Source organism: Micropterus salmoides, unplaced genomic scaffold (genome assembly GCF_014851395.1).
Source record: "Micropterus salmoides isolate LMB-PRFRI ecotype aquatic unplaced genomic scaffold, ASM1485139v1 Ms_hic_scaffold_14, whole genome shotgun sequence".
In the NCBI taxonomy this organism is placed as follows: domain Eukaryota; kingdom Metazoa; phylum Chordata; class Actinopteri; order Centrarchiformes; family Centrarchidae; genus Micropterus; species Micropterus salmoides.
The window spans coordinates 1164355-1190521 of record NW_024040485.1 but is presented as its reverse complement, the minus strand read 5'-3'; the positions used below and the strand labels follow the sequence as shown (position 1 = coordinate 1190521).

The window sequence follows — 26167 nt, the reverse complement described above, 5'->3', positions numbered from 1 at the left end:
ATCAAAATGGATTAATGGATTCAATTTTAATGTTGTCTGTAAATTACTGCAGGCTGAGGTAATCTAATCACTGTTTCAGTGATTATAATTACAACAATTAGGTAAACGGAAGTTAGAACAGATAACTGTCCAGCATCCAGTACAAACAGAAGGTTGTTTTTATTTTATTTCAAAATTATCATTATGTGAGAAAATAATTTGTTTGAATTTCTGTCATTAATAAACATTTCATTTTCTTTTTTGTTATGATAAAAAGTGCAAGAGAGACAGAGAAATCCCCACGGCCTCCCTGAATGATGCTAACTCATTAACACCACGCTGCTGCCCTTCTTCACTGGGACAGGGAGGCTACAGTTATGGGGAGTCTGGGGTGCTGCTGACTCATCTGTTAGTCTGCTTAAAGGGGCAGGGACAATGCTTTAATATGATTGTCTTGCTAAATGTTTCCTTGCACTGATTAGATGTTGATGAAATGTAGGCTAACACTAGTCTGCAGCTAGCTGTCTTATTTCACTATGGACATTAAGCCAACAGGTTAACGCCACTCACAGAAAAAAGGCTACCCAGCTTTCTTGGGGAAAAACTGGGTCACAGAGTGACATCCATTCCTTTGTCTTTTCTCTCTTTCCTTTTTTGAAAACCAGATTTTGGTTTACTATGCATCATTGTGATCACTGGATTTCTGGCGCATCTAACTGCAACTAAACATTGTCACTGATACAGCGTGCTAAGGCAGGACCAAACCATTTCATGCAGATACAGGGGGGTGGTCGGTCAATATGGATGTTTACTTTTTGGTCAATGGGAATATTTAACTTCTATTGCCAAAAACAAAGAGATCATTAATTGTATCATTATATTTAAAATACTCAATGATGATGGTTTATATAAATATATTTTAATATTAGTTTTTACCTATTTTTTGGGGCCCTGTCAGTCCTTGGAATTGTCCTAACTTTTCCCCCCTATATGGCGCCCCTGCATATAATGGTAATGTTAGCTATTTAGCTTGCAAAATGTCAGCTATAACGGTTACTGCCTAACAGCTTACATTAAATATTGCTGTTCCACACACCGCTATTTAGATTTTGGATTTGAATACTGCTATCGACAGCGCTGTAAGATATTATTGTCCTGAAAATGACTATTGAGACTGAAAGCACCTTTATATTTGTTACAAGATGTTTTGCTACACACAACTTAAACTGTAAGTACTAGTTTTTGATACTTGACATTTGACAGCTGATGTTACATTGTCTGTCTTCAAAGGACAACAAAATAGTTATTTATATTTTGAGGTGTTCTGCCCTTTTCTCCCACAGGTGTGACATGATAGTACTGTCAACATTAGAAACTGAGCCATGTTTTATAGTTAACTTATTAACATATTTTTCATAACCTGAAGCATTTATTACACTGATTTACTTTCCTCCCATGTCACAGTGTGGATCATTTGTCCCACCTGATGATGGGGAGAGCTGCAGAGACCTGGGAAGCATCCTCGGTGTGCTGGAAGTCTGTAGGCTTGACTGGACTGATGTGGAAAGGCCTTCTCTCCTTTTGTTATATATAACTAGCCTTTACACCCATTACTAGAGCCTGAGAAGTTTTTAAAGAGTGCCTTGTTTGCTGCTCTGATATAAGTCTAGTTTAAACACAAAAGAATGTGCACATATCTAAACTAACCTGTGGGTAATATCTGAAAGAAAGAATGACCTGCACAGAGTAATTATTAATCCTAAGTGGTATCATTAATTATGATGTTGCAAACTCAGCTCTCAGAGCTGATCGAATGCATAAAATTAATCAAATCACTTGAATATTTATCACTCTATTTTTAATTTCACGACCATTTGAACCCCTTTATTTTTCCATTCATATGCATTTTTATCATTTAATATTTATTACTTTCCCCCCTCATAATGTTCAAGAAATGAGTATGAGATGATTTGAGTTTCGTGACATGGTGCATTATCCTGCTGGAAGTAGCCATCAGAAGATGTGTACACTGTGGTCATAAAGGGATTAAAATAAAAATAATTAAAATATGAGCAAATATAATCTCTATCAAACACAGGGAATTAGAAACAAAGGCATATATATGGCTCCTTCAAATTAACCTCTGGCTCTGCTGCACAGAGATTTATTTTAAATAGCTTTTTCTAAAACGGTTGTGTAGGCAGACCTAATGTAACCAAAAAGTGGTTCAGATGTCATTGGATGTTGTTTACAGCTTGTTCTGCTGCCTCCATGTGGCAAAAAAATCTGGTCATGTATTCTATTATACATTATAGAATATATCTGTGAATGATTATTAATTGATTAGTAATGTTTGCCTATGCCGACTGCTGCTTCTCTGTTCCCTGGAATTTTTATGAATGGCTCAGTCGCTAGTGTGTGTGTGTGTGTGTGTGTGTGTGTGTGTGTGTATTTGGGTCTGCAGTGGCCTGTGATGCTGATGGAGGGGGAGGAAGAAGTAGATGAGGAGATGAGAGATGTGCAAGGACTAGAGAAGCAGCGTGATGGTCGGAGGGAAAAAACGGAAGGAGAAAAAACATAGATGGAGGAAACTAGACAAAAGGAAATAAATGATCCCATGGACAGATGAGCCTACTCTACTGCTTTCACTCTGACTCATCCCCCTCTCGCTTTCCATTCTCACATTGGTGCATTCTGACTTCATGCATCAATCGCCATGGACACACACGCACACTGTGGCTCCGCCTTCTCTGCAGTGTAGCGACAGCTAGCGAGGGCAGCAATGGAGGAGCCAGCAGTGCAGCAGGAAAAAATGGAGGGATCGTGGGAAGGAGGGAATAATGGAAGAAAGGCAGAGTGGAAAAATGAGTGCTCTTTCTCCTCCCTCCTTAAACACTCCTGTCTTCTCTGCTGGTCGTCTCCCAGGGACACCGATGTCGTGGAAACGGATGAGAGAGTCCTTGCCAAGGCAGCCGAGATCAGAGTAAGAAGACCGCAGCACCTATCGCTGGTGTGTGTGTTAGTGTGTGTATGTTGGGTTTTTATACACCTGTGTGAGTGTGTTTTGTGTTGGTCTCACATTTTTTTGAGTTTGTCAATATAAATAATGTGTGTTTGTGTGTATGTGTAGTGTTTCCAGTTTGCACTCACCATCACTGCATTCCCCATGATGCTCTCATGTGATGTCATGATGCTGTAAGGCCCGTCTCTGACTAGATCAAGCTGTAGACTCACATGCTCAGTGCAAGTCCTGAATGCCCCAGATACACTGCTTTGTTGCTATTTGGTTCATTGCATTTCACTTAAATTACAGAGTGATTAAACAGAGTGATAACAGTAATCATTTCTCTATAAACTGAAATAATCAGGACCTTATGCATTTTTTTTCTAGTTCTGAGACTCTGCCTTGTAGTTAGGTTCTGTGCCAAAACAAATCACTGGATTAGTCGAATTCTAAACCAGGGTTAGGGCTGGGCAATATGGCCAAAATGTTACTACAATAAAAAATGTAATATCATTCAAGATAGATAATTATCATGATAAATGTCAAATCATTGTATCTTTCAATTAAAAAGGCTGATTTTTGCTTCTGACTGAAAGTTGAAGAGTGGTTAATTGTGGTTTTAAACTATTCAGAACATGACAAACAGTAGAAACCTTAATAAATCTGGGGTAGAACATTCAAAACAATTATGATAAAAAAGGGATTGGCACTGATTATTCAGATATTCATTGTAGATAGAATCTGCTATTTATGTTCTTGCTCAGATAGAAGAAAACAAAGAAAATATGCAAATTATTAAGGAATCTAGAACCTGTGAGTTTTTAGCAGTTTTGCTGAAAAGAACTTTTAAAGGATTGATTAATTATCAAAATTGTTGCTGGCTGAATAATTTTCTGATGATCAACTGTTTGACCAATCATTTGAGCACCTATGTTGTTTAGTTTCTACTATTGATGCACACGATACAGTACTGATATCACTGGAGCAAGTGTGCCAATGTGTGTGTTCGTATTTGACTGAGTTATTAGTCTGAGAAGAAGGGACACAAGTAAAATGTGTCAATCAGGTTCACAGGGTTAATAAAATGACCACAAACGAACTGACATGCATGTCAGTTTGTTTGTGGTCATTCAACTAGTACCCAGTATGCCTGCTGGCATAGTTGGTTCATAATTACAACAATAAGGTACAAGTGATCAGTTATTCATCAATTGTTCATTCAGTTTAAATCATTCAGTCTCAATTCAGAGGAGGGAATCTTCCATGCATAAACCCGCATTATAATCAAAGTGAATATTTAATAATTAACTAGCGTGAACATAAGTGAGAGTAAATATGCATATAAAGAAGATAAACAACAATGATTAGTCAACAACAAGAATGCAATAAACGGAAGTTTGAACAGAATTGATAGGGTTCAATGTAAATGCTGTTTGGCTATTGTGAAAAGAATATGACTCTAAGGAAATAAAGGAAATGAGCGGATGCAGGTTTTGGTTCCTACAGTAATCACTAACTTTGAAATTAGGCTATAGACTTCAGAGCTACAGGACATCAACCCTGATCACAGAATGTCGAGTTTGTTTGCCTTACTGCTTTGTTGTTTCCTCAGCTGACTTTTTTAACTAACTACCAAATTCTGTTGGTCTTTGGAAGTAGTGGAATTTAATTAAAACACAAACAAAGGTATGTAAGGTAAACAATCTAATAACTTTAAACAACACAAAATGAAAATAAATTCACTAAAGTTTCACGAGACCTTGGGTGTATAATAAGGTTGCTGAGATGAATCAAAAGAGAACTAGTCTGGGGAAATCTCAGTTAAAGCTTTTAGAAGATTGTCGAATCAGATCTCCCGCTTGGGAGTAGACAAAGCAGAATGGAGAACTGGGAAGTTCTTGGAGGCAGGAATGTTTCAGGAGCCTTGTAAGAGAAGATGATGCTGTGAGCTGGAAGGGCGAGAGAAAGCGTGTCAAACAGTGGGAGTTCACCTTCTCGTTCCTCAAGATTTTAAACTTTATTCTGAAGTAATGTCTTAAAGAGTCTATTCGTGCATGTTTTAATCATATACCTTTACACAATATCATTGCTCTTCTTAAATGTCATAGTAGGGCTGGACAATTGAAAAGTAATCGAATCCGAAATTCAGAGCCTCTAAAGCTGATGATACACGGGGCAACTTTTTGAGCAATGTTGCTGGGCAATGTTGCTAGTGGCAAGTCCAACTATGTTTTGAATGGATAGCGGCGGTGCGGGGAGGGTGGCGGAGTGGTGGCGGAAGGGGATTACGGTCATTACCATTGACGACAACGTTGCCCTGCACGATTGCTCTAAAGGTTGCTCTGTGTATCATCAGCTTAACAGACGTAATTTTACCATGTCAGTTATTTCATTTTTTTATAAATATTTTCCCTACAGTGGGTGTTTCAAGTACTTTCCTTTGTTTTAAAACATACCATTGTGTGTGTGGTCACTTGACTCTGCCCTGTCCAGTCCTGCTGAGCTTTCAGACCTGAGTCTGAAGCTCAGGCAGAGGTGAGTTAGCGCTAACTGCCTTCACTTTCCAGCAGTTTGCGAAACAACAGACATCCATTTTATTAACGGACACATTGTTGAGCCTGAATAAAGCGTGTGCGTGGGGATGAAAAAAAGCCATCATCAATGGAGCTCCGATACTACGATTCACCATGGCAACAGGTAAATAAAGGCAGAGCCTCCATTTTAATCGGCTGGAGCTAGAAATATGAATGCGTGCCAACGCGGACCCTGATAGGCTCTATAACGCAGGAGTGGAAGAAGGATCAATGCATTAACATTATTAGGCTACTATAAAGCGTTGCTCATTCATCATTTACCGGACTGGACTTTCCTTAATGATTGATAAAGTGCTACAGCCCATTACATTCGATTTTAAATAGGAAGGCTATATTTATTAAGCTGTAACCCGACGGGACAAAATGCCGGTGGCAATCGGCTACCTGATTATGAAAATAGGTAGGCTATAGATCAAATATACGACACAGTTTACTCATGACTGTGTGTAAAGTCACAGTCACACACAGCTGGTTAGCCTATTAATTATTTTTTTGCAGTGGAAAATGTGTCTATAGGTTAAAGTTTTAGATGTCTATTCAACATTAATAAAATCTTGCTCATTTGGTATTTTATTAATGCTGTCAAAACGCATTCAGACTATAAGCAGCTAATAATGAAAAACTCACTTTTAAACCTTATTTAGGTCTGTTTGTTTCAGCAGCACCACAGTCATCCTCACTCAGAAATAGTCACATTATCTCCAGTTCTACGAATGTTCCAATCAGTGTGACTAGCCTACTATATGAAAGATTACTGTTCATTGATCAGTTTTATAGGTTACATATTAAACAGTGATTACTGCAGTAATGTAGCCCACAGTAAGTGTTTCAGTGCAACGTTAGCGTTATAGGCTACCTAAAGACGGATATAGATTTTATTCAGGGCTGAGCATAAATCCACGATGTGCGGAGATCTGTCCTTACATCGATAACAGATTATCATAAAGCGGTCATGTTCAAGATTATGTTTGGGTAAAAAAGTAATAGCCTATCTAACCGCGATTTTAAAGTTTTTAAAGATGTAGCCTAAATACACACACTCCCTCATACTGGTCTCTGGAAGTTCAACATGGCACCTCATGGCAAAGAACTCTCTGAGGATCTGAAAAAAAGGAATAGTTGCTATACATAAAGAGGGCCTAGGCTATAAAAAAAATTACCAGGACCCTTAAACTGAGCTGCAGTACGGTGGCCAAGACCACTAAATCTTGTCTTTGAGCTAAAAGGCTAAACAGCTATGCTAGGCTTATTTGTTCACTGGGTGCACACATGCAGTTGACCTCAGTGTTGGTAATAAGCCTCTGGGTGAAACAACGAACAAGAAGCGTTTCAATGTATTTTTATTCTGCTGTTGATCACATGTTGAGCCAAATGGGGTACATGTTAATCCGTCCCTCCAAGATTTAGCGGGTCTTTTTAGTGATTGTTGTGGTCTAAAATGCCAGATTTTGCAGTTTCTTCTATTAAAAATTGCGATGAAAGTTGCAATGTTTTGGGACATTATTTTTGCAGTGAAATTGTGGGAATAAGTAAAAATTACACTGGTAGATGTGATTTTTTTTTAACTTTAGAATTATAGTTGAATCATTAAACAGTCCCTCCAGGATTTTGCGGCCCTAACCCTAACCCTGCATATTTAAACCAGCTTACCTTGATTCTTTCTTGCAGCTCACCAGGACGCAACAGCCTGTGTCACAGTGATTTGTCTCGTTTGACATCCTCCATGCGTTTCTGCCTTTCTCCGAGCACGTGTATCTTGTCCAGATGCACAAAAAAGCCTCTTGGAGCCATAGCATATATTTGTTTTTTTGTATTTGCATTTATTTGTGCACGTAGGTGAAACGTGCGGCGGGGGCTGCTTAGTTAAAGGTCACTTCCTGTTGCCAGCAGGTGGCGCTATGACTATGGGTGAATGTGTTCAGGGCGGGACTCTCATCCTACATGTACAGTTTGGTGTAGATGTGAGCATATACACTGAAGTTACAACAACTTCCTGTTTCATGGCGAATTATCGACGCCACAGACACGCCCATTGACGAAAACTTGCAAATAGCACAACTTTTCATCGTCAATGCCTTTAGAAGGCACAGCGGAAATTTGACGTTGATCCGACTAAATCCCTAGGAGGAGTTCGTTAAAGTACGAAGTGTGTAAATCATCCAAAAATAGCAGTAAAATTCAATCAATTGAATTTTACGTCAAATTTTGGATGATTTACACACTTCGTACTTTAACGAACTCCTCCTAGGGATTTTGTCCAACCGACTTCAAATTTGTGCTGTGCCTTCTAAAGGTATTGAAGATGAAAAGTTGTGCTATCTGTGAGTTTTCGTCAATGGGCATGTCCGTGGCGTGGCGTCAAAGATCAACTCTTCGCCATGACACAGGAAGTTGTTGTAACTTCAGTGTACATGCTCACATCTGAACCAAACTTTACGTGCTTGATAACTCTCCCACCCCGCTATGGAGGACCGATCCTGACACAGTCAGAAATAAATACAGAAATAAATAAATGCTCAATAAATAAATAAGCATCCAATTAAATACACAAAAAAATAAAGTAAATAAATAAATGTAGGTAGTAATTAAATTATACAAGGAGACATAAATGTATATATTTTAATTAGTGCCTTTACTTATTCACCTTTGTTATAATTACCTTATTTATTTATTCTCCGTTATAATCTTCAACTTTATTTATTAATTACAAATTTTTTAAATGTATTTATTTATGTGTGTGTTTTAATATTTTTGTCTGTTTTATTCTTCCTTTGTATTTTTTTACCTTATTTATTTTCACCCATGGTATTTATTTCTGCCTGTCCTTTTTACATATCTGTATGCATTTCTGCCTCATTATGCAAATGAGGAGGTGCTGTGTCTCAAGGGGTCATCTTCTCTCCTATTGGTGGACCAGTCAGACAGGAGAGCTCTAGGCCTACTCTGCCTGCAGACATCAACGATCTTGCCCCTCACACAGTCAGATGGCTTCCTTCAGTGCGCTGAGGTGTTTAACAAGTCTGAAGACAATACTACCAGCCATGTCTTCCTTCTCTTTTCACGTAGACGCTCCGACAGGCAGTGCTTTCAGTTTGCTGCATGCATGGACACAGAACTGCGGTATAGGGAGAAGCACACGGTCAGCTGGCTGCAGCTAAATCTGGAGTGCACTCGTATTCAATTCTGTATGGTAAATTCAGTTTTAACGGAGCAGAGCGAGCTGACAGGCAGAGTTAGAGACTTTTTCTGTCCGTTTCTCTCTTTACAAAGACGCATGTTGCAGTCAGAGTCTTCTCTGAAGAGGGCAATGAAGTCTCAGTAGTACACGATGAGAGCACCACATACAACATTATGATTATATTCACAGGAAGTATAAAACCTGTTACATGCGTCTATTAAAAGTAAAGTAACACAAAAATGTCAGGGAAATTACTTTACTTAGATTTCAGGACTGCAGTTGTACATTTGAAATACCTTCCTACCTTTCTGATAGGAAGCCTTCTTGAGGTGGTATAAAACATTTCTTCTTAAATTATGATTTGAGAACTATGACCACATGAATTAAAAAAATTAAACATTTCACTGCCCAAGTCAGCTGTAACACAAGTCTTGTTCATTAGACTACATGCTGTACAGTATTTGTGGACAGATTTTGTCCCAGGATTTATTATGCATTTCTTCTTCTTCGTTGCATGATTTAGAATAATAAGGTGAGAAATGGGTCTGTTCTGAGTTCATCCTGCACTGCAGCAGCTAATAAAGTCCATTTAATCCCAAAAACGCTTTTCTTTTAGGCAGGCTGGAGCAGAAAACAACTCTCCTTTCTCAAGTTGTACAGTAATGTCACATGTGTATGAAGGTGGATCAAACAAGCTAATCTTAAATGTCAAAGTAGAGAGGAGCCTAGTAGGCCTATTTATTTTCATTCATTACACAATATGAATAAGCTATGCAGACAGTTGTAAAGAAAGAACATTTTTTTCTTCTGTCCTCTACTTGTTATAGTTACACAGTATTAGGCGTGTGGGCTGTATTAAAAGTATCCACTGTTCTCCCATGCTCTAACACACAGTAACGATGAAATGTGTGCTGTTCTCTCATTCTTCCTCTGTATGTACACATAAACAACAAAGCAGGGAAATATAAATGGAATTTATTTTATTGTTTGGGGGTTATTTGTTGCTCTCCTTCTCCTCCTTCTTCTTTTCCTCTGAAGAATATGGTTATGTTCTGAATGGTGTTTTTGTTGAAACAGCAGCTGAAAACAGCAGAGCAAGGAGCTGCTCCGTGTGGGAGCATTTACCGTAAATACTCGAATAGGAGTGCACTCCAGATTTAGCTGCGGCTAATTGATGTGGCTCTCAGAAACAACAGCTTACTTTCCTGCAGTTCTGTGTACGTATAAGTCGCTAATTGAAAACTCTGTAGGTGTTTCATGTGGACACTCTGTACTTTAACGAACTCCTCCTAGGGATTTATTCTCTGCCGGCTCACACCCGGACGCGCTACAAGTGCGTCCGGGTGTGACGCACTTGTAGCGCATATTAATTTATGTTAATAGTTGCGATGGTGACATGCGGAATCCTGGAGGGACTGATTAATGTAATGACATATATCTCAGTTCACTTTTGTAACAACAGGACTCAAACCACTGACTGCCTATTAGGATCATTTTGATGTGTGAAAGAACAGTTCAGTCCACATTTCTCACTTCTGTGTGTGTGTGTGTACCTCTACATGCCTGTTTTATCATTCAACAGACAAGTTTGAATCACTCGTAAATCCTAAACTGTGTGTGTGTGTGTGTGTGTGTGTGTGTGTGATTGCAGGAGCTGGAGAATGCAGTGGCGGTGGAGAACTTGGAGCTTCAGGAGCAGCAGTCGGACCGTAAGGAGCTGGAGGAGACCCTGGTTAAATTAGAGAAACACAAAGAGAAGCTGATACAGCAAATAAAGGCAACAAGGCAGTTCTGCTATGAAGAGAGTCAACAGGTAATTATGACTTGCTGCTGTACAGCTACTTATCTCACTGTAAACTGCATGAGTACTTAAATTTAAATCAATTAAATACTGTATGCTTGTATATTAGGTACCCGCGGGGTCTTAAAAGTATTTAAAAATTCTTAACTTTCGAATTCTAAAAATAAGGCCACAAAAGTATTACATTTCATTAGCAAAGTATTAAATTTCATTTACCAAGGTCTTAAATTTGTTCCTGTCCTTTTGTAGGATTAAATAATGCCGTAACGTCATAAATAAACACTTTTTATGTGTGTGACTTTACAATTTACTCTGTTTGGTGTGACAACACTACAGTTAACAGTACTGTTTATGTCGGTGTTCAGCTTTACACTCTGGACTGTGGAGTGTTTGCGGTGCATGAGCTCTGGCATCAAAGGTCTGCACGAATCATTCAGTTCTTGGGAAAGAAACCAAAACGTCTCTGACGTGCTATTAACACACTAACGCTAGCTCGTCGCGTGAGAATGGGAAAGTGTCTGAAATTCAAAAAGCCTGAGACACAGACAAGTGGTGGTTGAGGCCGAGACAGTGGCGCTCACACTATGGCGAACGCTAATGGAACAGCGGAGCTGGAAGACCCGCCTGCAGGTTACTAGTCAGTAAATGTTACAACAGCAACGGAGAGACAGTAGTGTATGAGACAAGGACCGTGTCGGCGTGGCGCTACTGTTGCAGGGTAACGTTATGTGAACATCCAACAAGCTAACGCACATTAAACTTACATCACCCAGATGGGCCAATCACCGGGATGAGGAAAAAACAAACCAGAGCCCATCTCCTTATCCCTGCTGCTTTCAAGCCAATACTATATAATACTATCAAGCAGCCTTTAGATGTAAAAACAGAACAGGATGAATAATCACTTAAGCAATTGGCATATTACATTTCATTACCTTATCCAGCCAAGGTGTAACTAATTGTAACAACTCATACTGCACAATTTGTTTGTATTTTTGATTTCACCCCTTAAAGGTTCAGTGTGTAGGTTCTAGTGACATCTAGTGGTGAGGGTTGTGAATTGCATTGTTTTTTAAAATACAACAGAAACACAAAGAAATATTTCAGCTTGTGGTAAAACGATGCAACTATTTTAATGGGCATTTAGCATGTGAAAGTAAAAATTACTTATTTTTGTGCACAGAAAACAGACAACTTCCGCACCGCTTTGAAAACATCTGTCCCACATTAACGTTATAGCCTTCCATCTGGGAAAATCCACAAAATCCGTTCTTTTTGTTTTTTTATACCTGTCCTGCCCAGCAGCCTGGTATAGAGTATGATGACCTGGATACCATATTGTGCCAGACAGATTTAACTTTAACAAGAGAGTATTAATATACTCCTTTGTCTGTTTTATTATTTATTTAATTATGTATTGATTTGTCACCGGGCCGGACAGGGGGGCAGACACGGGAATGGGGGGGCACAAACAGACAGCACAGAGAAAGGACAAGACCTGTAAGAGTAGGGGAAAGGGGGATGTAAGGTGGGGACAACAGGGAAAAGCAGTGGGAAACACCAATTGCAGAAAGCAACGAAACCTGCAATAGAACAGAGAGGGGGGCTTGGGGAGGAGAAAAACAACAACAACAAACACAAACAAAAACAAACAATAAAAAAAAAATAATAGTAAAAGACAACCAGCCGAACAGCAGCAATAAACAGCTGACATAGTATGACAACTAAGAGAAAAATGAAAACAAGAAACAGTCACACACACTAAATAAGCAACACAGCACAGCCACGAGAGCTGGAATAATAACAATTAATTTAAATAAGTAACTGAAAGAAAAGCATCAGGAATAATTCTACCAGGGACAACCTAAATTTGTTTGTGTCTATGTGTGAGACTGTGTGTGTCTGTGTGCATGTGGGTACATGTGTGTGCGCATAAGCCTGTTAAAGAATGTAGTTGTTAGTGAGAGTGGGATGCCACGACTTACCCCAGCAACAGGCAGGCAAGAACCCCAGTAGCCAATAGGGGTGGGAGAAAGGAAAAAAAATAAATCAATCAAAAATACAAAGACTCCCAGATGCACCGCGATGCAAACACGGAAGACCCCGACCCAAATGCCAGTTGACAACGTAATGCCGACGAAATGCAACAAGCATAACCCGTGGAAGAGCAGCGCCCGGACCGACCGCGGCGCGCACACAACATAGACCAGTGCTCCCACCCCACCGCCACGCAGCGAACAACCAAAACGCCCAAATGCCACGCAATCATCAACACCAATGCACAAGTGACGAGTCCAACGCGCACACTGCGCGAGCACGGCGACACCCAATGCCGCAGCAGCCCCCTGCGAATCCCGCATGCGAGGTCAGGCAGACGAGAGAGAGCAAGCGGAACAACACGACAGCGAAAGCCAGCGGAGAGAAACACCGGCAGCAAGTCCCAGCCCGGCAGCAAACGCGCCGCAAAGGTCACCGTGCACCCGCCAATAAAAGTCCGCCGTCCCCCCAACCGCCGGAAAAAACTAAGGCCGCCGGCGCCAGCCAACATCCCCCATGCCTAGCACGCCCCCCGGCTGCTGTGCAACACCAGCCAAACCAGCAACGAGGCAAAATCAACCAGCTCAGCTGCATGCCACCACCAACCCACCCACTCCAATGCACAAACTAAACACCCAGCAGCCATTCAGAGACCCTGCCCAGGGAAAAGCACAATGCATCAAGATGCATTGACAATCGCCCCACAATCCCACCGCAGCCCTCCAAACCGCAACCGGATCAACCCGCGCAGAGACCCCCATCCCCAGAAGCCAGGGCACCTCGCGACCCCCCAAAGCGCAAAGGACCCCAGACCGCATGTCCCGGGGGAAGCTGTACCCCGCCCCAAGGAAGAACAGCAGAAGGCCGTGCCAGGAAGCTCCCTGCCGCCAGGGAGCGGTAACGCGGGAGAACCAGGCCAACGGTCCCCCAGCCCAGCCAGAGGCATCCCTCCCCAGAGTGCAGGCAGTGCCAGCAGCCCCCGAGGCCGATCTCATCCCGGACGGGGGCCCAGCCCCCCCAGTCAAGCACCCCCACCCCCAAGGAGGAGCACCAAAACCTACCCCGACAACACCGGCCATGCGCCCCAGAGTCCTAAGGGTGTATGTTGTGAGACATGACCAAAGGGGGAAAGGTGAAGGAGGTCATAGGTGAGGCTAGAATGGTCCTCCTCACTGGGACCAGATTCCTGACTGGCCCCATCATTCATTCAGTCCCGTCCCCCACCCCCCTAAGCAGGAGGACGCCAGGTCCCTCCAGCCCAGGGCTTATAGCAAGAGCCCCTCTAGCACTGGCAGCACCCCAGAGTCAGCAACAACCCCGCCCAGCCCCAGGACAGGTCCAGGGGGGCCCAGCCCCCCCAGCATGCAGACCCGCCCCAGACCCAGAGGCTCCAAAGCCCCGAGCCCCAGACCCCCACACACCCCCGAGGCAGGTCAGTGCAGCCCCAACCCAAGTCCAACAATCCCCGTCCTCGCCGGGGCCCTTCCGGCAGCCCCACTGCCACCCACCCACCTCACCGTTCCCACACAATCAGGAGCACTTCGAGCACCACCAGGCCATCGGAGCTGGCACAACCCCCCTCCACCCTCCCCCCACAAGGGAGCAGGTCCGGAAAAGCAAGGACCCCGCCCAAGGACAGAACGGCCCAACGGCCCAGACCCGAAGGTCCGCCCACACCCAGGAGGCAGTGTCACCCAGGCCAGGTCAGGCCAGAAGACCCCCACCCCTGTGCCCTCCCCTCCCTAGCAGCGAAGCACCCCACACACACACACCCACTGTCCCCACAGAAAAGAGACAGCAATCACCCCGCGACAGCAGCAACAGCCCCTCAGCCCTAGGGAGTCAGCAGATGCACCCAGCCCCTAGGACTCAACACGACCACAATCCAGAGGGCCGCGACGCGACCGCAAAGCAACCATCGACACACCCCAAAACACAATCCCTACCCACACAACCACCAAGCATCCAGTCCGGGCACTAACATCCAGAGGAGACACCCCCCCCAACCAGCTCAAAAAGGACCAGACCGCACCCCCAACCCACCCCGTCAACCCCTTCTTCCCGGTCCCCCACCCCTCCAACAACCAGTCGCCAGACCCCCTCAGAGAACCGAAATACAATTACATGCACAGCATGCACACAGGACATAGCCGCACACTAGCCCAGTCCAGGCCCGCACCTGATGCCCCCAACCCCCGACAAGCATGCAAGCCAATCACGACCTACAGGTGAGCCAACCAAAACTACCCCGCTACCAATTTAACTAGCAGCACACAACAGCCAAGTAATGCGCTGCACAGGAGAGATGCTAGCCGGCGCAAACCGCCCCCATATCCCCCGCAGCCAGGGAGATCACAGACCGCCACCCACGGATACACCGTGACCCACACCGCACGTTCACCACCGGACCGAAACCCACCACAAGCATCCCCCCCCTCCAACCCCCACCGCCATGGGCTTCTGTAAATAGCATCATAGAGTACGGTCTAGACCTGCTCTCTTATGAAAAGCGCTGTGAGATAACTGTTGTTGTGATTTGGCGCTATATAAATAAAATTGAATTGAATTGAATTGAACTTCTCTTCTTACTTCTAATAAACCAGAAGACTACTCGGAGACTGTATATTACTATTAATATTATTATTATTCCCTCTTCTTCTTCTTTGTATGTATTCAATGTAGTGACGGGCGTCTACACTACCGGAATTACACAAGCAGAAGAAGAGCACCGTGATGACAAAACGCGCTCTGTAGCGCTGTTTGTTCGTTGACGGCTACGGTAGAAACATGACGGATTGATTTTGCTGTGCAGTCTAAAACCCAATGACGATTAAAGGAGACCTATTATGCTTTTCCACATTTTATGACTTATCTACAATGTTACAATGTTGGATGTTCATGTTAAACATGGTAAAGCTTAAAAAAATGAGGTTAAAGTATTTAAAAGAAATCCCTGTGATCAAAAACCTCACATTTCCTCCTGTTCTGAACACTCTGTTTTGAACTGCTTTTTCTACCAAGAGCTCCATTCTACGTAATACCGAGCCAGAAGGAGCTGGTGTTCCATATATGGGCATAGCAACAGCCCAGCAAGGGCTCAGACTGCCTGTTCTGCCCAGCAACAACAACAGCCTGGTAACATGCTTCACGTCTTGGCCAATCAGAAGACAGTGGCTTTGAGAGGGGGGGCCTTACACACACCATATCACACAGAGGCTGAAATGAAGCCCTACATGAAGAGTCAGTATAAGAAAATAAAATAATTTTTTGAACTTTAAATCATGCAAAGCTGCCATACAAGAGTCACAGAACTACAAGGACTGGAAAAGCAGTTTAATAGGTCTCCTTTAAAAGTGTGCCCGTGGCGTCGAAAATCGACGTTTCGCCATGAAACAGGAAGTTGTTTTAATTCAGTGTACATGCACACATCTGTAGCAAATTTGATATGGATAATAACAGGAAGTGACCTTTAACAAAACATCCCCCGTGGCATGTTCACCTACATATACAAAATGTCTGTGGCACATGTATCATTTCCAGACGTACCAAAAAGCATCTTGGAACAATGCCCTAAACCCAACAGGAAGTTGGCCATTTTGAATTTTATGGTCATTTTTGGATGATTTGCACACTCCATACTTTGACGAACTCTTCCTGGAGAATAAGATCGACCGACTTCAGATTTTCATTGTCTAGTCTAATCGCACTGATGGTTAACAGGTGAGTTTTCGGGGAACTGCGTGCCCGTGGCGTGGCGTCCAATATCAATGATACGCTATGTAACAGGAAGTTGTTGTAACTTCAAGATGGCGCCGCTCAGGGCAGCTGTATTATTTTGGTGCACTTGTTTTGTTTATGTTTGTTAATTTTACATTTGCGGAGCCCTTTCACCAGCGAAGAGCTCATAAACATCAGGGGAACACCACCAGCAGACTTAATTCCCACTTTTCTCGTGTCATCAGTGGAATTATTGGACATTCTGGTCAAGGCCTCACTCTCCGTTGTTCATGTGGTGAAACGGCGGAAGAGGAAGTCTGGTACGCTGGTGCGACTATGCTGAAGAACACACCACACACCGCTAGCGAAAATATTTATCTCTGACGTGCGCTCACTGTGCAAATACTGGACGAATTTCTGTTCTGTGCTTCACGGAGACGTGGCTGTGTGGATCAATACCAGACTCTGCGCTGTAGCTGGCTGGCCAACTCTACAGAGCAGACCACGACACAGAGTTGACCAGATACTGTGGGTAGAGCGGACATTCCCGGACTCCTTAGTTATTGTTCTTGGTGACTTGAACAAAGGAAACCTCAGCCATGAACTCCCAAAATACAGACAGTTTATAAAGTGTCCAACCACAGAGGGAAACACTTTGGATCACGGTTACACTACAATAAGCAGTGCCTATTACACCGTCCCTGGCGCTCCACTGGGTCACTCTGACTACGTCATTGTCCACCTGATTGCTGCGTACAGACAGAAATTAAAGATCTGTAAACCTGTGGTGAGGACATCTAAGCAGTGGATCACTGAAACTGTGTAGAGGACCTTCAAGCGTGTTTAGACTGCACTGACTGGGATGTTTTCAGGACTGCTACCAACAATCTGGATGAGTTTACAGAGGCTGTGACGTCCTACATCAACTTCTGTGAGGACAGCTGTATACCAACACGGATCAGGGTGAGTTATAAAAATGATTCACAGCTGGTTCACAGCTAAACTCAGACAGCTGAGGCTGGAAAAGGAAGAAGCGTTTAGGAGTGGAAACTGGGCCAGGTTCAAGGAGTCAAAGTACAGGTTTGCAAGGCGGTGTGAGGTGCTAAACAGCTGTGCTTCAACACCAGTTCTCAAGAAACGACTTTACTTCAGTCAGGAGAGCCTTCAGATCACCAGCTACAGACCTAAAACCCCCCACTCCATGAACGACTCTCGCCTTACCAACGAGTTGAACTGATGCTTCGAAAGACAATGGGACAGACCTGATACCATCCCCCGTCACACCACTGATCGGCCATAGTCCACCATCTCATTCTCACCCTCATCAGAGGGGGGTAGCTCCACCTTCTCCCCTCTCTTACCATCCTGGAGAGGGATGTCAACAGACTGTTCAGGAGGCAGAAACCTTACAAAGCGGCTGGGCCGGACTCTGTCTCCCCATCCACCCTGAAGCACTTCACCTCACTGGAGACATGCCATGTGCCAGCCAGCTTCAAAGCCTCCACCATCATCCCTGTCCCCAAAAAACCAAGTACCACAGGACTAAACAACTACAGACCCGTCGCCCTGACATCCAGGTTATGAAGTCCTTTGAGCGCCTTGTGTTGTCCCACCTAAAATCCATCACAGACCCACTCCTGGACCCCCCTGCAGTTTCCCTACAGAGCCAATGGTCTGTAAACGATGCAGTAAACATGGCCCTTCACTACATCCTCCAGCACCTGGACTCCCCAGGAACCTACGCCAGGTTCCTTTTTCAAGTCTGCTTTCAACATCATAATTCCAGCCCTGCTGCAGGACAAGGGGTGCTTCTCAAGTCTCTTAATTGCATCCACGTTTCCCTCACTTACGTCTTTTCCGCCAAGCCAGGAGAGAAGGAACGAGGAAATGTGTTTGTAGAGACATGAGACGTCCTTTCCTCCGAAGGGTTTCATGAAGTGACGTCTGTTTCTGATGAGGGTGGCAGCTGATCACAGCTGATCCAGCTGTGATCAGCTGCCACCCTCACCAGTTGGCTCTAATAGCTGTAGAGGCTTTTGATGGAGTTTGTGTCTGCACACGTACACTGTGTTGATACTAATAAAGTCTCTCAGTTATCAGTGCAGAGCAGCATGATTCTCTCTGTAGCTGCTACCTGTTTAACAAACACCTGCACATGAATAATTATGGGTTACTGGATGTCCTGCTCAGAGGTACAGGATCATTTGTACTGGTACAATGCTGATACAGTGTTTCCTCTATATGCATTCAGCAGCGGCGGTGCCTACTAAAATTATACTAATAATTAAACTATGTGCTATAAATGTTTTCACTCGCACACTGTGCAGTACTCAATGCTCGGCTCACTTCCTCTCCTCGTTCAATGCAGGACATACCTGACAGATGGTGTTATAAGAGCAGCGTGTAGAGCTGTGCATATCGATTATTTTTCAAGTCGATTAATCTAACGATTATTTTTTCGATTAGGTGATTAATCTAACGACTAATTTTGTTTTTTCTAAAGAAAGAAAAGTTGCCTATTACTCGATTAACATACCAATTTATACAAAATAAATATAAAAAAATGTCTAATCAATAAATCTATATTTTATTCAATCATCCTGATGAAGCACATTAGACTAATGACAATAGCAGCAAATCTTAAAATGAATCAAATTTCCACGTCACTGATGTGTTGTGATAATAACAATAACAGACATTAATTAGGCTACTTTACTTAAAACTTTACATGTTTCTGACATGGATTCATTTCAATATTAAGTGATGCAGTATGATAATCAAATGTATTTCTGCGTCAGTGAACATACATTTTCTAGCTCATACGTGGCCGTTAAATAAACAGAAAATATGAAACAGCCGATCGTTACATGACTCGCGGTGTAACGTTACGTTACCATGACAACAGCGGGGCAGAAATTACTTTTAACATGAAGGCAATAAACATTTTAACGGACTACATGTCCTCATGCTGATAACGTGCCGTGCTTGTCTGGCGACAGAACGTAAACACGATTTGCGGTGCTGCCCTCTAGACAAAGTGCTGCGGGATACTTTCATGTCACATGTTTGTGGACAGCAGTTGTGCTGCAGTGAAGTTGTTTCCAGTTCGTAGAGCTCACGGAGCAGCACGTTGTTGAGTGTCTGTCTGAAATACTCCAAACTTTAGACGGTCGAAGGCGCGGTCTAGTAGCTGGAGCTTGCCTGGGAGAATCCCACACGTAATGCGCGTCGACGTATTTACGTAATCGATTACGTCAACGAATCGCCCCAGCCCTAGTAGCCAGTGTTTGATTATCGGAGCCGCAGAAAGTGACGGTGAACGCGAGCGGAGGAAAATATTCTGGCAGTAAATGTACGGTGTCTGTTACAGTGTGTCTGCTTCTCAAGACCAAGAAAAGTCTGTTGTTTCCCACCTGCTGGAAAAGTGAAGCCGGTCAGCGCTAAGTTAGCTAACATCTCCCCTCCCCTTCAGACTGTGCAGCTGAGCAGCTTCTACAGCAGCTACAGAGCTGATATGTAACTTAACATTAGCGCAATTTATAGAAAGTAACTGGAAGCTGTATTTTATTACTGCCTACTTGTCCAATGTTGAGAACATAAGGTATAAACTTAGACTAAACTGACGTAGCCTGCAGCTCTGTCCTGTACAGACTGATTCAATTATTTTTCAGTTTTCAGTCTGAAAAAGTGGTTTTGGAAAAGAAAGGACGGAGGTGACTGGAGGAGCTGAGGTTAGTAATGCTAATTAGTGATGCAAAGTCGTCCTTTTAAGCTAACGAGGAGACGTTTCTTTTTGGATTTTAATGTGCAAATAAAATGCACCTCAGAAGGGAGGAGGTTTCTCATGTTGCCTATTTTTTATATTAATGTCTACAGATAAATGCCAGAAGCTGTAAAATGAAGACACAAAAGGCAAACAGGAACAGTCGTATCTATAATGATTCTGAGGTCATATTAACAGGGTTTTCCTGCTGTTAAGGCTTAGGGGTGATGCCCAATACATGCTGTGCCATCACTGTAAAATCAATGTGGAGCAACAGAACCAACCAAATTACTTTCTCCAGATCTAAAGGATGTAGTTCCTCCAGTAGACTGATCTTTGGCTGTTATTGTATTTATTATCTGCTCTAGCTTTTCCAACTATTTGTTCAGAGATATGGTAAAAATAATGGCCCAATATGATGTGAAATTACATATTTTTCATTGGAAAACATAACATTTTCTTGGGGGAGCACCCCGAATCCCCCCAACAAACACCAAAACATTCATCTAAAGCTCAAATTAAACTGGGAAAACGCTGCAGTTTTAAGGTATTCTAAGGTGAATCGCATGCTCATGGACACAAGAGCAATGTTGCGGAGACATGTGTTGGGGTTTTATATTCAGACAAAAATTTTGCTTCACCTCCGTTGCTACAACTCCATCCTAGGGGAAACACTGAAGATTACTTGTTTTGAGAAGTGTGAGTATGTTTTTGGGGGGGACGCTGCTGTTTGTCCTGCCCCCGCTGCTGAAAAAAATCCTAGAGGAAACACTGCTGATATTATCTGCATTTAGAGTTATTGATTCTGATTGTGAATTCATTATTGAATAACCCAGAATATGATCATGTTGTCTTGGGATTTATTAGGCTAAATGTTTAAGGGAAATGTTTATCAAAGAGGAAAGTCTTAAGCCTACTCTTAAATGTGGAGATGGTGTCTGCCTCCTGAACCCAAACTGGAACCTGGTTCCACAGGAGAGGAGCTTGATAGCTGAACGCTCTGGCTCCTAGTCTACTTTTGGAGACTCTAGGAACCACAAGTAACCCTGCATTCTGGGAGCGCAGTGCTCTGGTGGGGTATTAAGGTACTATGAGCTCTTTAAGATAAGATGGTGCCTGACCATTAAGAGCTTTGTAGGTAAGAAGAATGATTTTAAATTCTATCCTGGATTTTACTGGAAGCCAATACAGAGAAGCTAAAACAGGAGAAATACGATCTCTTTTCCTGGTTCCTGTCACGTGCTGCAGCATTCTGGATCAGCTGAAGAGTCTTAATGGACTTTTTCGAGCAGCCTGATAATAAGGAATTGCAGTAATCCAGCCTAGAAGTAACAAATGCATGGACTAGTTTTTCTGCATCATTTTTAGACAGGATGTTCCAGATTTTCGCAATATTACGTAGGTGAAAAAAGGCGTTCCTTGAAATTTGCTTAATGTGAGACTTAAACGACATGTCCTGATCAAAGATAACTCCAAGATTCCTCACAGTGGTGCTGGAGGCCAGGGCGATGCCATCAAGGGAAACTATATCTTTAGATAATGTGTCACGGAGGTGCTTGGGCCCCAGAACAATAAGTTTAACATTAGAAAATTACAGGTCATCCAGATTGAAGGCACATTTGAAGTTTAACTAACTGATTAGTTTCATCTGGCTTGATCATATCATCGGCATAATAATGAAAGTTTGTGAGTGTTTCCTGATAATATTTCCTAAAGGAAGCATGGATCTGCTTACTGTCATGACATAACATGAATAATAATGGCTAGAATTCCTTATAAAATCCCCATAAACTTAAAAGTGGCTTGATTAGTTAGATGAGATAGTTTAAGCACAGTTGGACTTCCTATCTGTTTTTATCTACTCAAGTATGAGTCCCCTCTACTGACAAGGTGATGATTTATTTATCTGTACACTTGTGTAATTTGGAACTAACAGGGGAGGTGTTTTTTTGTTTTTCAAAACTAAACACTTTCTTTACAATTTGCTTAAAACTAATTAATAATTACACTGAGCTGTCTCTTTCCAGCTCTTGTCTCTGCAGGCAGAGGAGGTGCAGAAGGAGAGCCAGGTGGAGGAGTATGAGAGGGAACTTGCCAGAGCCAGGTGGAGACTGAGGAAGCTCAGAGAGGAGGTTAAGCAGGCCAAGAGGAAGGTGGAGGAGGCTGGAGACAGGAACACTCCTCTGCAAGACTCCATCAGACAGTCCTATGAAGAGATCCTGCAGGTACATGTTAACATATGTGTGTGTTTGTGTGTATCAGTAATAGCAATAGACATCATCTGTTTTGTTTCATTTAATGCATACTGGATTAATAGTACTCAATAGTACCCGTTTAAAGGGTCACTTCTGTAAATTTAAACCTATGCCCTGTTTTCACATATTTTGGTGTTGTAATGACTAGTAGGTCCAAACGTTTTGAATGATAAGTGATGTGTTTCGGTTTTGAAACGAACCAAAGAATGAACCATACACGGATTCTAAAGCAACTTAATTTATTGACTGGCTACTCCCTGCTATGTCAGAAGATGATACTTTTTATCATGTGTCGGCCACCATTGCTATGCGCTTGGAAAGGGGGTGGAGTGGTGAGTGAGGAATCACCGCTAGATGTTACTAAAACTTACACACTTTATATTATTTAGGGTTTTAAAGATTATGTAAACACACCTTATGATTACTGTTATTTTCTGTTCTCTGAATATTTAAACTCAATTTAAAGTTTGCCCACTTCTCAAAATCTCAAAACTGTTCCACTGTGAAGACCTACCACTCTATTCTGTCTATTCTGTCATTTACGAGTGTTTTCCACTACACCTGTCTCCAGGGAACAGGCTAGGTTTAGGGAGAACAGTTCCAGTAATAGTTCAAGCAGTACAATATTTTTTATACTACCCAACTGCTTGCTACACTTAGCTGGTATTGTCAATCAGATCAGTTTCATGTGGAGGGGAAAAAAACAGCTGCATGTAACCACAACCACTGAAATGCTACCATCTAGAAAGACTTCTCTACCATTTTTAATTCAAAAGGAAGGACACCCAGAGAAATTCACGGTTTGATCTTTCCGCCTTTAAGCTAGCTCAGTGGTGGATGATGACAATTATAAAAACTGAGGAATGGCACAAAATATAATAGTATTTTTTGCATTCCATTCCCATACTTAAAGAGAAATCTGAAAACCAGTCTAAATCTACAGTCTAAATCTACACTGTTTCCTCATGACACCTTACTGTTCTTTCTTGTAGGAAGAACACACTCTGTGTTCTCTGTCAGGAAGTGCAGTCACTCCAGAAAGCCAGCTGGAGGAGTCAACATCTCCAGCAGACACCACTGAAGATGATCCACTTCCTATGAGGCCATGGGGAAGGAGCCAATCACTGCCTGCCTATGCTGACCTGATAATGGTAAATCACAGTAACGTTGTATACCATTTCATACCTCATGCTGCGATAGTCCGACAGTATAGCCCTGGTCCATGCCAAGTGGTCCTGCCCATTTTGGTGCTGCTCTCCGCTGGCATTCCCTGCCATATTCCCTGCTCCTATGTTGAGACCTCACCAAGATACCATGACATAATGCAGTTTAAAAAGAAACTTTTGTTAAAAATAGTACTTCGAACAAAAGTACAACAAAATATATTAAGGTTGTGATTAGGGCTGACCCCCAATAGTCGAAAAGTCGATGCTTCGATGGGTGGAGCCTGATTCGACTGTCAATCTCACAGTCGAAGCTTCGCAGCGAAACAAGGATCCTGCCATTTTGGCGATATGGGGGTGCTCAACGTCTAATTTTACATAGACCAGTTTTTTCTCAATAAGTTAATATACAGCCTATTACAATATACATTTCAAAGTTTAATGCTGTAATAAACATGTAAAAGAATAAAACTTTCAATAAATGTTTTTAAAAGTGCATAAATAAAACCAAAATTGTAACCCTAACCCTGGAGCGTCAGTGCGCATGTGTAGGCGTAGCGTGTGCGTACTGGCTGAAGAGGAACACTTGCTGAAGAGACTGAGCCCCTGCTTCAGTGATGCCGAGTTGTCCACACATCGCGGGACTTTTGGATAATTTATCACCGTTGATGAACCACACAAAGAATATTTTATAGTTTTTAAATAGCCAGCTATTAAAGTAAATAGTGTATTGTGGGGGCCAGCAAAACAGAAACTATAAAAAATACCTATAAAATACTACTGCTACTAATAATAATACCATACATCATATCTCATGTCATTGCTATAATAATAATGATAAACGGGGCTCTCCTACATAGGCAAATAATTATATTAACATTTATTCATTTAGCTGACGCTTTTATCCAAAGCGACTTACAGTTGCTATATATGTCAGAGGTTGCACGCTTCTGGAGCACCGAGGGGTTAAGTGTCTTGCTCAGGGACACATTGGTGTCTCACGGTGGATTCAAACCCGGGTCTCTCACACCAAAGGCAAGTGTCTTAGCCACTGCGCCATCACCCCTGCTAATTATATATATATTTTTTGTCAAGAAGTAGTTATTACTTTACATATAATCTTCCAAAATGACTACTTTCTACTATGTAGCATATTCACATCTAGTTTATCCCTTTACCAGCATTCTATCCAAAGCTACGAGAAACCATTTTCAAACCAGCCCCTGGCTCTAACACATATTGTCTATGATACAGTGACCCAGAGGAAACACTGCTGTTAAATTAATCTAATACTGCATGACGGTCTACAACGAGGACCTGCAACTTTGAGTTAGAGAACTTTGTTAGGCAGGGAGTCGTGTTAGATACTTGTTCAGCTCACATTTATTCACAAGTCCGCTCTGGTTGAATCATTTCTGATAATCCAACTGTAACTAGAGACAAGCAGCTCGCAGATAGATTTAAAATACGTGCTGTTTCGCAATGACACTTGTTTTGTCTTGTGTTATAAATCCAGCGGCATATTCCCCTGTGGTATTTATTCCCATAATGCCTGTTTGTATATTCGATACGTACTGAGGAACCTTTTGCAAGCACTGGTTTATTGTTTATGCCTATTGTCGCTAATTTGCATCATACCTACATCATGCCTGAATTTATAACTTTTCTATGTTCTATAGACAAATTAACAATCGCCACTTAATTTAGCATCAGCCTGAAAGCAAATGAAAACAAAAATGTATACATTTTCATATATAATTGTAAATTAATCAAGGGTTGTTGTCAAGGGTTTAAATGATGGACGTTTTTCTATTGTTAAACAATATATATTGTCATATCGCACAGCCCTAAAATACAGGTAAGGAAAATGAGTTATAATAACAATGATGTAGCCTTCGAGTAAAAAATAACAAATAACTGAGAACTTATTTAAACACTGAAAGATTGAAAGTTGATTTATTTTTTCTCCACCACAACTAGAAATGCACCGATTGCATTTTCCCTGTCCGATTCCTTTTTTGTTTTTTTTAAGTCTGACTTGCCAATTCTGATTTTGGATGATTTTCTTTCTTTCTAAAAACTATAATTGACAGCATAGACAAACATTTTAGTACCTTTTCTTTATTGGAAAATGGTCTTCATTAGGATCTCCATTAGCATTTGCTCTTCTGACAGTTTTTCTCCAAACTGCAGCAGGTTACATGACCTTCTCTCACTCAGACAAATGTCAAAATAAGAAGTGCTCCAGGTTCCGCTGCTGGAATGACAATGTAACTGTAGAATACATAACCCTATTTCTAGTAGCCTATGTTATTTCTTATGTCACCATTTTAATTCTACTTAATTTGCCACCTTAGTTTAGTGTTTACTGACAAACTACAGTAATCTGCTCACCTTGCTTTTCCCTTCAGACACACTTACACCTGTCTCTCCCTCTTCCCTCTATGGGTCAGTCTATAGTCGGTTACTGTCTGTGCAGCTGTGCGCATGATGTAAAACACTGTCCAGCGCAGCATGTGTTTAACGTTTAATGTGACCAGCAGAAAATTAGACATTTGACGCTGCTTGGCACCGGTCACCGGTCGTGGCCGATTAAGTCGGAAACTGGCCTATTGCAGTTCCCAGCTGGTCACTCGTTGCATCCCTAACCACATGCACAAGGGTCTGGGACAGCAT

The 26167-nt window shown here is 42.3% G+C and overlaps 1 protein-coding gene across 3 annotated transcripts in view; it reads left to right on the top strand.

Moving 5' to 3' along the window:
* Window positions 1-26167, top strand: part of LOC119901600 — a 59188-nt gene that overhangs the window by 14000 nt on the left and 19021 nt on the right. Inside the window, exons 2-5 of one of the 3 annotated variants that reach the window (XM_038717179.1) lie at window positions 2905-2962; window positions 10407-10568; window positions 22101-22298; window positions 23321-23479. In XM_038717179.1, the coding sequence (XP_038573107.1) occupies window positions 2905-2962; window positions 10407-10568; window positions 22101-22298; window positions 23321-23479 (577 nt within the window). Of the gene's footprint in view, window positions 1-1443; window positions 2963-10406; window positions 10569-22100; window positions 22299-23320; window positions 23480-26167 lie in introns of all 3 variants that reach the window. The other 2 variants (XM_038717178.1, XM_038717177.1) reach the window with 2 other exon arrangements.